We start from the raw sequence: 14,773 nt of genomic DNA, 5'->3' as shown, positions 1-14,773 counted from the left end.
GAAAAATTATATTAAAAATTCACAGACAACATATGTTCACATTCATGGCACAATTCAAACGGGACCAGAAAATAATTATTTTCTCACATTCACTTGCATTGACGATTTTTCAATCTAGAGGTCCACTGGGGGTTTAGCGGATGGGCTCTATAATCGGTTGTCTTTCAAATTCCCTCTCCACGCAATAGGACAGCACTAACTCATGAGTCCCATGCGTTTTCCCACCAGCGGAGCTACTCAAACTTTTGCCATCTTAAAAAAAACCTTTGGTTTCCACACACTGAAATTGTGTCGTTCTCATTAAGGTTGAAGGGAGACGAAATTGGGATATATATTTCAATATATGAGAAACTTAGACATATATTTGAAAATATATAGCAATACATGGATGGACAACATATTGCTATGTATTGATTAATATATTTTAGAGTGTATTGCTGTGCAAACAAACCTGTATTACATTATTGCATGTATGTTTATTGTAACAAAGTATTTTTTTGAGTTAAGCAAGCTCCAGGCTCCAAATCACATTTAGCATGACATTCATTATATTTTACATTATAAAGCCATATGGATAGACTATATATGGCTATGTATTGATTCATATATGGTAAAATGTAAGTGGCAGAGTATTTTAAAAGAAATCATTACAGCAAAAAGTACAAGAGTCCACTTTTTATTTCTCCACATGACATTTCATCCTCAACATTTTTTTTCTCATGACATTTCATAATCAACATGGCATTTCAGTCCTCCACACTGGAACATGGAGGAATACATGCATAAAGGTTGGCATAATGTGGCAGATCAACTAACATACATTTCCTATTGAATTTCATATCAAAAACCTGTTTCCTGCCTTATAACACTCTTTTCAAGCCAACCACATTTTCTAAATTTGCAACTGAACTGTGTGATTTGTCATACCGTCTTCCAACAGCAAAACATTTTCCGTTATCAAGTCTCTACCACAATGTAATAATACACAGTGATTATGTGTCCATTGTCCAACAAAACAGTGAAGCTGTTCCTTTTCATTACTCTAGTGAATTGCTCTGAGTAATACAGTTCTCCTTTGACCAAAATCCTGCTGAATATTTTCACAATTGTATCCGTGGTGACTGAAAATGTCTCTCTCATAGCCAGCATCTCTTCGTTAGTAAGTTTTCGCACAAAGTGTAGACCAAGGGTCACAACTTGATCTGCTACTCTTTCAAACTGTTTCAGCTTTTTTTCACCAGTCAAGTTGTTATACAGCTGTATACATTTAGGCACAGCATTTCTAAGTGCATTGTTTTTCAAAAGAGGCAACACTTGTCTATATGTGAATTTGTTTCATTATTTGTAGGGGAACACACTGCGTGCCATGAAACATATTCAGTATCTCCCCATTAAAAGACTCAAAAATATATCCTGAATGTGCCCACAAAGGTCCCCAATTTCTCACAGAGTCTGGCAAATGAAGACATAAATGTACATTAAATGACACATTTGCCTTTCCATCAGTGTTTCAAACTGTTTGACAAACTCAACAACTAGCTTTTCACATCTTTTTAACGCCTCTGATGTGACCGTGTCCTTACATAGCAAATACATGAAGGTGACAAGGATTAACCAGTGCTGGTAAAATGCATGGGGGAGTATTCCCTTTAGCACAAAGATGCTATAAAAAAGTAACCAGTTCTGCCATTCACTGGCTTTCCAAAACTTCCTTTGCTGAAAAGAGCGGGGCACTCTTGTGATATTGCAAGGTGGTTTAATTCTCATGAGTTGTTGGTCGAGCTCAGGAATACGATTACCAATATAGTATGGCTCCCCATGGTGTTCACTATCCAGCCACATGCTTGTTATTTGCCTAACAACTCCAAGATGTATATTATGCATATGGTCAGGAGGCATTCCTGATATGATGTCAAAGTGTGGGATGTTGACAAGGCATGTGACCCCTTTAATGCCTCTCACAGATTGGGTGGTGCGCACAGCCTCCCTTGCATCAGTCAGGGTTGTAGCATGATCTCTTTTTGGAACATCTTTGTATGGATATACCCTAACGGTTCCATTTCCCTTTGGAACTTGTTCACCTGGATGTAGGCAGAGGCTGCACCCATAATGGCCATTAAATTGAGTTATATTTTGCATAATGGGAAACTGAATCACACATCATAACAGCTGCTATCACTCTACAGTTATTCACAGTGTTGTTTCTGTGTAACTTGAAGCCAACCGTTGACAATGACTGACACTCTTTTGTGAATGGTTTCAAAAATGTATTAACATTTGGCTTTTTAGCACCAAACCATAGGCCAAAAAGTAAAACATTCTCTTTACGGACATGATAAGGAAGCTCATTTACCATCCCTTGCAATGGCCAAATTGCATACTGAGATGATTTGAATACTGGAACTCCATCACAATTTAATGTTAAGGAGAATGCATTTGGACTATCTAGTGGGCCACCATCTTTGTTCAGATTATGATACATTTTACCACAACATATGTCATCATAACTTTCTGAATTACATGTGACATTTCCTGACTTAAGACAACATGCAATATCTTCTCTTTGAATATTGTAAAATATTCAAAGATATAGTGTATTGCCACTCTTCTGTGAGCTGTTTCTATCCCATGTAGAGTTACATACAGAACACTGCCCTTCAGTGACTTGGTCACCAATGTAATATTCACAGTTAAGACAGTATATGTGACATTCTAGGTGCCCTTGTATTGGTTTAAGCTCTTTCAGGAACAGATGCTTTGAAGTTAGAACATTTTCTGGACAGTGGATATTAATAAAATCTAAAAGATCAGACAGGGCCACACCAGTAAGTGAGTGTCTCAAAGCATATGAAAGTATAAGTAAAAAAACTCTGAGCTTTTGTCAGTTGTGAGCCTGTGTAAAGTGGCTCATCATTTACTGGAGGAAGCCTTTCATTAACGTCTACTCCCAAATGTGATTCTTCATTTACTGACTTGTCCGTGCTGTCTTCCATGGGAAATTCTTCTCCACTGCCAATGGATTCAGAGTCAGTAATGGATTTTTGAGGACAGTGTTGACCTTGGTGTGTTTGCCATAGTGGTTCAAACACACCAAGGTCAACACTGTCCTCAAAACTGAAGATTGAGGACTCTGTTGTTTGGCTCAAATTTGGTGGTAGCTCTTCTGATTCAGGGTCTGTGTGCAGGCTCTGTAAGGGGAAAATACAAGTCCAAGGAAAAGTTGACAAACTCTAGGAAGTTTGTGGCATTGGTGTATACAGGGTAAAAATAAGGCTTAAGCTCATCAGGTTAGGTGAAAAAAGAAAGCAAACAAGTTTAAGTTTGAAGACAACAAAATCATATGCGAGATCATTGGCCAGTTAAAATTCCTTACTGTAATGTCATCACCATCATGTGCATCTTCAGACCTGTTGTCAGAGGACTCCTGATCCAAGTTCTGCTGTGTAAGAACAGAGAGGTCTTAGAGGAAGTACTATCAGTGAAACAGTCAAACACAGAACAGTTAGTAGTAGTTATTAGTAGATTACTTACAGTAATCCCACCACCATCGTGTCCGTCTTCTGAGCCGTTGTCAGAGTCGAGGTCAGAGGACTCCTGATCCAGTTTAAGACAAAGCATATGAATGGTATACATGGTTATACTGTATACACATACATCCATGTTGGATGCATTGCATTATAATTACCTGAAGTAAGCTGTACTTCATATCAATATTTAATACATCATAGCAAAAAAATAATACTCTCTTAAAAAAGGGCCAAATGCCAACCGCCTGCAAAGTGGATAGCAATGATAAGTTTTTGCCACCAAATCTCTCAAATGGTGGGCTTTCCGATTATCCCACTAAACATTGGGTCTGACACAAGACTATGCTCAACATTGTAAATAGATACTAATCAAGAAAGATTATTATTTCAGTTATCTGATTAAATTGTGGCCATTTAGTGCAGCATATTGTCACTAAAATACACACAAAAGGTCATGTTCATGACTCACCATTCCCTGTTTTGACAGGTGCATGTTGATGGCCTCAACCAGCTTCCTAGAATAAGAATGGAAAAAAAATCTATTGTCAGAGGCTGTTCTGAGCGTATAACATGTATGCCAACCCCCAGTGGTGGAGGAAGTACTGAATCTCAGTACTTAAGTAAAAGTACAAATACACAGAGAAATATTTACTTTAGTAAAAGTACCACAATGACAACCCTACTTAAGTAAAAGTAAAAAGTACCTGCTTTTAAATGTACTTTAAGTATTAAAAGTAAAAGTATTTGCATAATGATTTATTCTCTTAATATCTATATTCTAAAAGAAAGATTAGTATGGGCTGTGGCATTTTAATTAAGCTAGTTTTAGGTTATACTCGACTAGATTTAAGCTAATGCAATTGTGCTTACCATCTGTGGCCCAGTTTACATTCTGACCTAAAATTCTAGAGACTGTAATTCTGGTTATCTACTAGGGTGATCTGCTGAGTAAAATATCATTCAGCAAAACACGAGAGCCTGAAGTTTAACGGGGTAGACAAGGGAAACGTCGGATGGATCGTAATGCCAATTCTGCTGATTGAACAGAAAAGTTGCTGAGAAAGGTGTTATGATTAGGTTCAGTTTCACTTGCGCAGACGCACATAGACATTGAATGAGCGCTCACATTTCTACCCCCCAATTGTAGGCTATGCCTCTTTATTTGATCACACACAATTAAGAAATATTTCCTAATCTGGAAAATGCTACGTTTTTTTCGGCCAGCGGTTCTATAATAGTCTACCATTCATTTGTGCCGCAAATGATCAGACGTGTGACAGAAGCATGGACATAGCCTGTAACTTCGCTGATCCGCGGATAGCAATCTCATCGCAGAGGAGGCCCTAACGCTTCAGATAACAGACAGAGAAAGGCACAGAACACAGTTGCATGTCCAGTGTAGCCATGGGTCTGGTGAATATAGCCTACTGAATGCAGATGACTACAAGCTCACGCTTTGCCTGGTCTAGATTAGAAGCTTATGTTTTAAAGATTTAGAAGCTGGGCACGTAGCGCTCCAGAATCTTTGGTAGCAACCCCGCCGCCTGGTAAAACAAACGTGTTTGTCAGAGAGAAAAAAAATCTGATCATAAAATGTATCATAAAAAGGAACGATGGTGTTGTAGAAATGTAGCGGAGTAAAAGTACAGATAATTGCTGTAAAATGTAACGAAGTAAAAGTCAAAAGTATGCACTATAAATTCTACTTAAGTAAAGTACAAATACGTGGAAAATTTACTTAAGTACAGTAACGAAGTATTTGTACTTCGTTACATTCCACCACTGCCCCCCCCCCCCCCCACACACACACACACACACACGTGAAAATGAGTGGCTAAGTTTGCTAGCCAGTGTGCTGCATCATGCTAGCTACGTTTAGCTAAGTCACAAGCTTGTAAAATCACACAAACCACAGAACTACAACAGCCTAAATACAGAGCAACTATTTAATAATGTAAGTTAACTAGACTAGGTTAGAGTAAAACACAAACCTCCTTTTCCAGTATCTCCTTGTTCTTGATGGAATCTCATATTTTGAATCTGGGGCAACGTATTTCCTTCTCCTTCCGTCCATATCGATACCTCTCTTCAAGCGATGGGAAGAACGGAACCCGCCACAGCATCAAAAAAGACCGCAGCAGTGACGACTCACATGGTTTCCAGAAGGTAATATCCCATCCATTTTCTCTATGTTTTTTACAGCGAGCACATTGTAATGCAATGACACAGATGCTAAAACGCTAAGTTAACCAGCAGAATTTTACAACACTACCCAGAACCCTACGGTAACGTCTCTGATTGGCCGAGCTAGTTGTTACCATAGACACCTTAACCAGGCGCGAACAGAGCCATATAAAAAAAAATCGGGCGCGAAGAACGACGTCTAACAGTGTACTGTTCTCTGCATGTGGTCGCGGTTAGGAGAGAAAATGAAGTTTGCTCTTGTGAGCTGGTCGAAGGGGAATGATAAAGGCGCCCTTAGCATAGTGCCCATAAATTGGGTCATAGAATTTGACCCTGAAAACACGGAAAAAGAGTATCTTGTCGAGTGCCGCAGCATCGGTGTGAAAAAGCCTACTAATGGGTGGCCAGTTGAATCAGCACACATTTAGCAGTTAGCAGGCAAGTATTTGTGCTTATGATGTCTTTATACTTAATTAGTCATACAATAATCATGATGGCACCCGCTGAGGTTTTTGCATCATTTTCCAAGTAATGTCTTACTGGTCAAGTAAAGTTAGCTTTTGGACAGTGAATGAAGCGGGACTAGGCCGAAAGTCATGCGAGTCCTGCTTAATTTGAATTTTTAGTCAGCTAGCTAACGGCCATTAGCCTAGTCATGTGTCTCGCTTCATATGAATTTTGAATTGGCATTGAAACATGAATTATACACGTTGTTAAACATCTGTTAAACATCAATTAAATCTAAATTGAAAAAGCAGCATGTGATATGCAGTTCATGGACCACAGGAGTAGTGTGTGGGGCTTAACAAACTGCACAGTGTGCACTGCTTCATTAAAGGAGTGGTTCAGGATTTTGGATATAGGACCTCATTTCCAAGTAAGCAAGTGTGATATTTATCAGTGGAGACTGTTTTCAACACGTTTCATCCAGTCCTTCTAATTGCAGAGTTTGCAGGTGCTAGGCTAGCGCAAGTCAACGGTATGTGCTAGCCTGCCACTAAAGACAGTCTATATGTACAGTAAATATCACACTTGCTTACTTGGAAATAAGGTCCTATGTACAAAATCCTGAACCACCCCTTTAATGAGGCTCTAGCCATGTGGTTAGTAGGGCTAGAGGATTTTTAATGGGGGGAGATGAGCATTCCCAGAATCCTTCTGGGTTGTACTGCAACGAGGGGGCGCAAGAGATAAATCACAACCATTCAAAAATAAAACAAAACAAACTAAAGGAAAAAGATAATAAAGTAATATTTATTCAACTTACAGTAACTTGGCTGAAACTTAAGTGTATAATTTCTTAATAATTAATCAGGTACTGGTCATGATATCGTAGTATGTGTAGTGTGCTGTACCATGTACTGGCGCAGTTTGTAGCACAGCTTCAGCGACACCTCGTTCATCTTCCCAAAGAAGTCCAAAAGACGGAACACGTCGTGGCTGCAGGACCATAGCTGAGCTTTAAACGTAGCATCGGCCTTTCCCAAGAATTCAAGGACCGAGGGGAAGACCTCACACAACCTGGCCAAGCAGTTCCCCTTGGAGAGCCAGCGCACCTCTGTGTGGAAAAGCAGGCACTGATAGGAGTCGTAATTTTCCCCACATAGCTGCCTGAAGAGCCGGTCATTCAAAGCATGGGATTTAATTTTGTTTATTGATTTGACCGCTACATTAACACTTTAGCCACCAGGGTTTAAAAAATCTAAATTGGATTTTTACATCAAAATTTCAAAAGGCCATGGCTTGCAAGTGGTCAGAGATAAAGTCCTACTGTAAATGTGAAAATCATTGAGTATGACCAGAAGTTTATGAAGGGGGTAAATTTACTCATCTAATTTGCTTATTATGATGTCACTGGATGGCAACCACCGTGAATTATGCACATTTCAGTAAATACTAGATGTTGAACATATTTGAGCAGTTTTACTTTCTTTTTTTGTGATTTCACCGACATAACAAATGAACAGGAAAACAGTCACATGTAAACCAACAATAGTAAACTATTACTATACAAACCCTATGCTACTATACAATAAAGTAGCCTGGTCAAATCAGTTCCATATCGCGGGTGACAAAATAAGCATGGTATGCTTAGTGGACACTGTCGAAAAAGACGCACCTCCATTCACAGACGCTCCGTGACTATCAGTCAATAGACGATCGATCATATTCTCCAAAAGGCAGATATTCTCCTTCAGAATCAGAATAGGTGAATAACAGACCCAAGACTTCATCACACATGATTTTTTTCCCCAACATTTTGTGTATTTCTGCTTCAATTTGTGCGAAACTAAGGCCCGCATCGCTTCCGCGTTATGGAGAAAATGCACGTCTTCTTCGTGTGTTTCTCGCGTGTTTTTGCTTTGCGAGCTTCCTGAAAACTTTGAAAAAAAAGGTTGAGCTTGAATCGAAGCTCTAGCCTGGGTGTTCCCATGCTGCCTTGCGCGCAATTTGATTCACGCTGCTAAGGCAGCCTGGAGACCATGGAGCAAATTTTCGCCTGAGATAGGGAACCAATCACAGAACAAGGGGGAAAGCAAGACGATGATGAGCTATCCACAGACGCATTTGATAGACATCCGTGGCACCCAATAAACGGATCTGGGCATTTTTTTCAAATACGAGAAAATTAACGTTTGGTTCCCAGACCACGTCTCATTGAGAAGTGGTGGCGCTAGCCAGGCTATCGAAGCTCTGGGTGTCTGCCACAAATGAGATTTTACACTGTACTCGCATCTATCGTCTGTTTTATTCAGTAATAGATAGATAGATAGATACTTCAGAGTGGTAAGCAGTTCAGAGTAAGCAGAGTGGGCTTAGACCTGCGGAAATCCACCACCTTGGTCTTTGAAGTGTTGAGTTGGAGATGATTGAGTTTGCACCATTGAACAAAGTAATGATGCTTGTCGCAATATTGCGACATGGGCGGTTAGAGGGTTAAGAGTGTTATGAGAGGAAATTAAAAACTGCATTTCATGATTCAACATCATTGTAGATTGTGTGTAATTTCATATAGTATGTTTAGGCGTTTCCAAGTGTCTCAGCCTATCCAAAATCACCGAATACAAAACAACACCTCTATCACTGAATATCAAGTGTGTTTACTTTTTTCATGCATTAGGTCCTACAGCAAACCATCCTGACTTCATTTCTGGGTAATATGATGCATTTACTTATGGGAATCTAAATGATGGTCTTTACCCAAAATATACACAAATCTGGGCGCACAGTCACTTCTGTACTTAACTTACACATAATCTAACATTATACTGCAGCTAACAGTTAATCATGCCAGTGCACCAATTGCAAATATTAAGAATGACTGACAACATTTAGGCTACAGGAAACAGGATTTTAAAGATCAGTGTCTACTTTATTTTCAGTCTGTTCTATTTTCCTACATTTTTTTATGTAAAATAATATAATTGTTATGATGAATGATAAGTTCTTTAAGGAATTTTGTGGCCACTGAAGGGCATCGGTAAGAATGCACTCTTGAAGATGTTCAAGGGGGGTCTTGGGTATTTATTAAATAATAAATCAGTAATTACATTATAATTGTATCTATTGGTGTGTGTGTGTGTGTGTGTGGTTTCTGAAAGGGAAACAGAAATGACAAAGGAGAATAATTACTCCTAAATACAGTGCTATAAGAAATTAGCATCCATAGCCTAGCCAACATACAATATGAAATAGCCTGGCCTACAATAAGCTAACACAAAATGCTCCATTAATAGTTATGAAGATAGCTTGTCAAAACAGTACTGTTTCCCCACATAATATACCAAATGACGATTACAAACATCCATTTTACAGATATCTCAACACCATAAGCATGATTATACAAGATAAGAAGACGGCAGATAAATATAAAGCACTGTAACCTCAGTCGCGCAAAATAATTCGCGGTAAAAGTTTACCTCCACGATTGAAATCAAGCAAAGTTGAGACATAAATCCTGCCTAAATGTGCACCATGAAACATATAAACAACAATAAGGAATCGTACTTACAGTTCTGGACGCACACAAGACACAAGATGCATGAAATAACTACAAACTAAGCATGTGGATTAAACAGTGAAACATGGCGACCTCTCCCCAAACTTTCTGGAATATTACTGTACACGCTTCATTCACATGCGTGCACGGGAGGAGGCGCTCTCTGATTGGCTGATTCTATTATTACTAAATGTCAATCTGGCACTCATGTCAGACCCTTTGTCACAATAATACATTGCCATATTTGCATTTAGCCTGTATATCAAGTATCCTGCCAAATGTAGGCGAATTTATTTATTTGTGAATCCATCTGTAGCTAATCCAAATATGCCCATGGTGACCTATCTGACTGCATACTACTAATACCAGTGTTTCCCCTACAGTGTATTTAACAGCGGCGCTGCGCCGCCGCTGGATTTTCAGCGCCGCTGCAACATAATATCACGAGATTCACTTAACACACTGTAAAAGCACAACGGCCAACGTCATCTCGAAATTGTTTTCTGAAAGTCTTGAGTAAGTTAAGTGCATCAAATCCGCACTTAGCCTCTCATTATTCAGGACATATATGCGGCATGATGTGTCAGGTGATTACAAGCCCAAAGACAAGTCTGCAGCCCATATGGCTAGCCTACGTTCTGAACACGGTTACATTGTTTAGCTATCCGACTGATGGGGTCTTGCTCCGCCACAGTGTAGCCTATGGTGTCATCGTTCACTTGTAGGTTACACAATAAATAGCCTACTTATAGGCCTGGTGACAATAAAAAATGATATTAGTTATATTTCATCACGAAGCTGTTTGTATGCCGTGAATTCGCTTGTAGCCTATGCCATATGTTAAGCTTGAGCAATTCCTCTGATCCAAAGCCTGCTTTGACACATTGACACTAATGTGAAACATGCATCCTCCTCTCCTAGCCTACATCAAATAAAAGAAACCAATTCATGATTACCGAAATGAATTTAACATGGGGGGAAAAAAGTTTGTTGCGATTTAGCCTACTGTTGTGATGCGGTTCTTTCTGCTGATTGGATTTACGTCCGGTGTCGTCAACTCTGAGAACTCTTGCTCCGGCTGACAATTTTATCCAGAGAGCTGATTTCCCAAAGATGAGCCTCCATCAACATTCAACGACAAATTATTAAAACGTAAGTAATGCAATAGAGTAAACCAATGTGCTACAAGGTGTATGGTCTTAACGTTAATTGTAGCCTAGACTTGTAACGTTAGCGTAGGGCTACATGTAATGTTTGTATGGGAAAGCTAGGCGAACACAGTCTAGGCCTGTTTAAACTTTCTGATAGTTAAAGGAAATATGAGCATATGTTGGCATATACGTATAGCCTAAATTCTGTCCACTTAGCTATAATAGGCTATCACAAACAGACCTTTTCTACGTTTGCGGCATTAGACATAGGAGCCTACATTCTCTTATCAGAAAGACGTGTTCTCATAACTTCAGCGTTCTCTTGACGGTGAGACGAACGGTCGCACTTCAATCAAGTAGCCTAGGTCCTTTTCGAGTTAATTGTGAGTGAGTTGTATGGTAACTGTGGGAATGATGTAGAAGAAAAGTGAGTATTTACTTTTTTATACGTGGGTTTGTTGTTTTGGGACTGAGAAATAGACTACAAGGAGAGCATCTGGCTACGTGCATGCGTGTCAGCATTAATGGCCCCCCAACAATTCAATTCAATTACCAAAGAGCCTTAGAGATGTGCTTTGAAAAGCCCAGAAAAATTAAGTGCTCGCAGATTGGGTGTGGCCTTTGCCATTAAGACAAATTTAAATAAATTGTAAATAATCTTTTTCTGGGTTGTGCCATTTCATTTTTCTTCTATCATTTTTAACCAATAATGTAAAAGAAAGCTGAAAATGTCCACAAAAGAAACACGAAGGTATGATATAAAAAAAAAATTTTTTTAAAAATGCGCAACAACCCCCCCCCCCCCAGTAATAGCACCGCTGCTGGAAAAATTTCTAGGGGAAACACTGAATACTACTACTAAAAGTCCATTTTCTCTTCCACAAAACCCAACATAGGCTATCAAGGATGTATATTTTTTTAGCCTTTTATTTTTTATTTGAAATATCTGCATTGGGGGGCAGTAGGCAAACGTTAGGCCTACTTTCGTTTTACACTTCAGCTTGTATTCGGTGTAAACAAACAAGCATGCGTGGAAGCCTGGAGTTGTCAGTAGCGATCTACCTTTGAATAAAATGGGAGGGAGTATTACGGGAGGCTACTTTTGTGCCTGTTCGCTACAGCTATATTTTGCATATTGCAGCCAATACGTCAACTGGGCTAAAAGGCATGTTAGGTTACCTTTCCTTCTCTCACTGCATTCTCAGAATCTCATCCTGTTCCTCCTATATCCAATGAATTCGGTGGATAGAAGCACTAATTTCTTCAATCTTTGCATCTTGGCTGGCTAGTCTAACTTTCCGCTTTTTCTGCGCGCTCTTGGATTTGATAGAAGTGACTACTAGCGAGTCACAACGCGAAACTGCTAACGTTGATGGGAGGTGTAGTTTTTATGCTGCATTCGCGACGTGATTCTATGGTTTGCACCAGTAATGTCTGATTAGAAGACATCAAATATGGTTAACCTTACTTTTCTTGCAAAAAAGACCAGGCGCAACACAAAATTACTGGATCCCGGACTGATGGATGTAACGTTAAATCCTTGCAGTGAAGTGCAGCCCCTTAGCAGTCAGATAATGGTGCGCAGCCAATGGGATTTTTACGTGCGCAGCTTTTTGATTTAGTGTTGTCTTACACTTCCTATGTTTCATGGACTGTAACGGTAGGCTATGTGTTTATTTAGTCATTTTAATACAGAATTAACTTTGATGAAATTATAATCAGACACTTCAACCCCCCCCCCCCCAAAAAAAGTAAAAACTCATCGGATCTGCACGATTCACACAAGTCCCCCAGACAGCCGTGAAAAAGGCGGCATCCGCCAAAAGGCGCGCCGTTTGCATCCCTGATGTGTGACGAGCTGCATTGGCTAAAATATAGTTTGCTAACATTAGCAGAATCTAAGTCAATAAATAAAGCCAATACCAACACATCTAAATGCAGGCCGATGCAAAATCTAAATGCATGTTCATACTAATTCACGTATGCAATCAAAGTACAGATACTTACACGTCGAGGACACGGTCTAGCCTTTCCTCAAACACCTCCTCTTCTGAGGAGTCCATGCTAGCTGCCCATCACTGAGAGACTCGTCGGGAAAAAGTAACTCCCACCTGACTCCTGTTAAACCTCTCCGTTGTCGGGGTAAATCTCCTCATAGTCGTGATAATTGTACAGAATATCAGAAAACTACGTTCAATACTATACACAGGCGCACACGTGTGCATGCGCAATGACTACACTGCATGACGCACGAATCAATGTATTTGTCAAGGTCCAATTACGCATGGACCAATCACACCTCAATTACTTTCAAAGAAGCTAAGATCCAATACTATTGGATAAAACAGGTGTCAATCAGTTCAGGAACTATGGTTAGGAGAGTGAAGCATATACAGACGTTCGTTTAAAATGTGGAAGTGGTTTAGGTACATGCACTAAACATGAAAACTACCACCATACAAGGAGTACGATATAGTCGAGTGAATAAAAAACATATAGTCTTGTGGAGGACATATTAGGCTTTTGTAATATAGTTTTGAAAAAAAAAGTTTTTATATGACCGCTACGAGATCGGAAGTGCGTTGATTGTGTGATATGGGAAATTAATACACATTATTCACTACATGTAAGTACGTTAATAAACTACTTAAATGTGAACAGATAATCTAGCCAGTCTTGTCATTTCATCTTTTGATGGCAAAATAAAACTTTTTTGACAACTGTAATATAGCCAAATGAACGATTTGTTTGGGAGACACTATACATAGGTTACAATTCAGTGGGCATGAGCAGTATTTCCTTAAGTGTTTTCTTGTTAACTGTGGATCTGAAATTATGTATGTGTAGCAGGGTTAATTATGCTTCCCTGAATTTCCCCATCGTTTCTACAAGTTCTATGGACATATTTTGTAGTTTCCCACGCCTCTGAGGTACAGTAGGTCGTAGGGGGGTGTGGCTTGGGTGTGGCAGGGTTGGTTCCCGCACTGAAGACCCCTTAAGTGTTCATGTAGCCCCCTCCTCTGCCTCTTTTGCTACTGTCCTGAGGCAGAGGTATGTGGAGTCTTGCATACAATACATCATATCTTTTATATACTTGTATTGTGCATTTTTCACAAATAACTGTTTTCTGGTGTTGCACACCTTATATACGAGTTACTGTTTTTATGTTAGCTCGTTACACAATGCATATTACCTCAGTTTTACATGCTACAGTCTGCTAACGTGGCTGCAGGTGTAGCTGCGTTAACTAGCTAGCTTACAGACCTTCATACTGGTGAATTGACTGAATGTATTTAAACGTGGGTTACCTGTTTGATTGGCAGGAGCTGTGACGCGACTGGCTCGCTCCCTGCCTAATTTGTGTTTGTTTTGTCATATATTCCAGGTATGCCATGTTTGTTTGATGTACTTTTGTTATTGTCTTTTCACATGTACTTTTATGGCGATTCACACAACTGCGTGTCTCGTGGTTTTGCCGCTCTCTTTTGCTACTGTCCTGAGGCAGAGGAGCTGTGACGCGACTGGCTCGCTCCCTGCCTGATTTGTGTTTGTTTTGTCATATATTCCAGAGAGCAATAAATATTAAAGCAAAGGTCGGTTGTGGCGTCCATCACTATTCCACTACAACACAACGCAGAGTGATCGAGGGAGGGGAGAGACGACCTCTGTTACATATGCGTGTATCAATATTAGTGCTTATTATGTTGGCACATTGTTTATAAAATGTATTTATTATTGTTGTTATGTTATTGTGACTTAGATGTAATCAGTTCGGGATCGGCGGCGATACCACTAGGGGCGCTTCTGCATTAAAGAGTTTTAAACCATCTAATCATAACGTTAGCGTGCGCAGTCTGCACTGTACTGGCTTAAACAGACGATCTGACGGGTTAGAAGATAGATACAACCTG

At 39.7% G+C, this 14,773-nt stretch overlaps 1 protein-coding gene across 5 annotated transcripts; it reads right to left on the bottom strand.

Annotated features, from left to right (window-relative positions):
- Positions 1 to 660: 660 nt before the first annotated feature.
- Positions 661 to 5,809, bottom strand: LOC121705680. 5 transcript variants are annotated; one of them, XM_042086853.1, is made up of 7 exons: positions 5,519 to 5,809; positions 3,997 to 4,042; positions 3,632 to 3,640; positions 3,532 to 3,594; positions 3,374 to 3,439; positions 3,130 to 3,188; positions 661 to 3,058 (listed from the first exon to the last, which is right to left on the bottom strand). In XM_042086853.1, exons 1-7 carry the CDS (start codon positions 5,599 to 5,601, stop codon positions 3,028 to 3,030), a joined length of 357 nt encoding a protein of 118 aa, XP_041942787.1. In that variant the 5' UTR covers positions 5,602 to 5,809; the 3' UTR covers positions 661 to 3,027. The 5 variants fall into 5 exon arrangements, 4 of the variants coding, with proteins under 4 accessions (XP_041942787.1, XP_041942784.1, XP_041942785.1 ...); XM_042086850.1 differs by having other exon boundaries at positions 661 to 3,188; XM_042086851.1 differs by having other exon boundaries at positions 661 to 3,188; positions 3,374 to 3,436.
- Between the last annotated feature and the right edge of the window lie 8,964 nt (positions 5,810 to 14,773).

This window comes from Alosa sapidissima, chromosome 3 (assembly GCF_018492685.1).
Source record: "Alosa sapidissima isolate fAloSap1 chromosome 3, fAloSap1.pri, whole genome shotgun sequence".
NCBI classification, from domain to species: domain Eukaryota; kingdom Metazoa; phylum Chordata; class Actinopteri; order Clupeiformes; family Clupeidae; genus Alosa; species Alosa sapidissima.
Note: the sequence above shows the minus strand (reverse complement) of the source record. Positions and strands in the feature narration are given on the sequence as shown.

Excerpts from the sequence above, each read along its gene's own strand:
- LOC121705680 (XM_042086850.1), bottom strand. The coding sequence starts at position 5,601 with ATGGACGGAAGGAGAAGGAAATACGTTGCCCCAGATTCAAAATATGAG. Across the intron at positions 4,043-5,518 it reads AGGAGATACTGGAAAAGGAG|GAAGCTGGTTGAGGCCATCA; the intron begins GTTTGTGTTTTA and ends TTCTTATTCTAG. Across the intron at positions 3,189-3,373 it reads ATGATGGTGATGACATTACA|AGCCTGCACACAGACCCTGA; the intron begins GTAAGGAATTTT and ends TTCCCCTTACAG.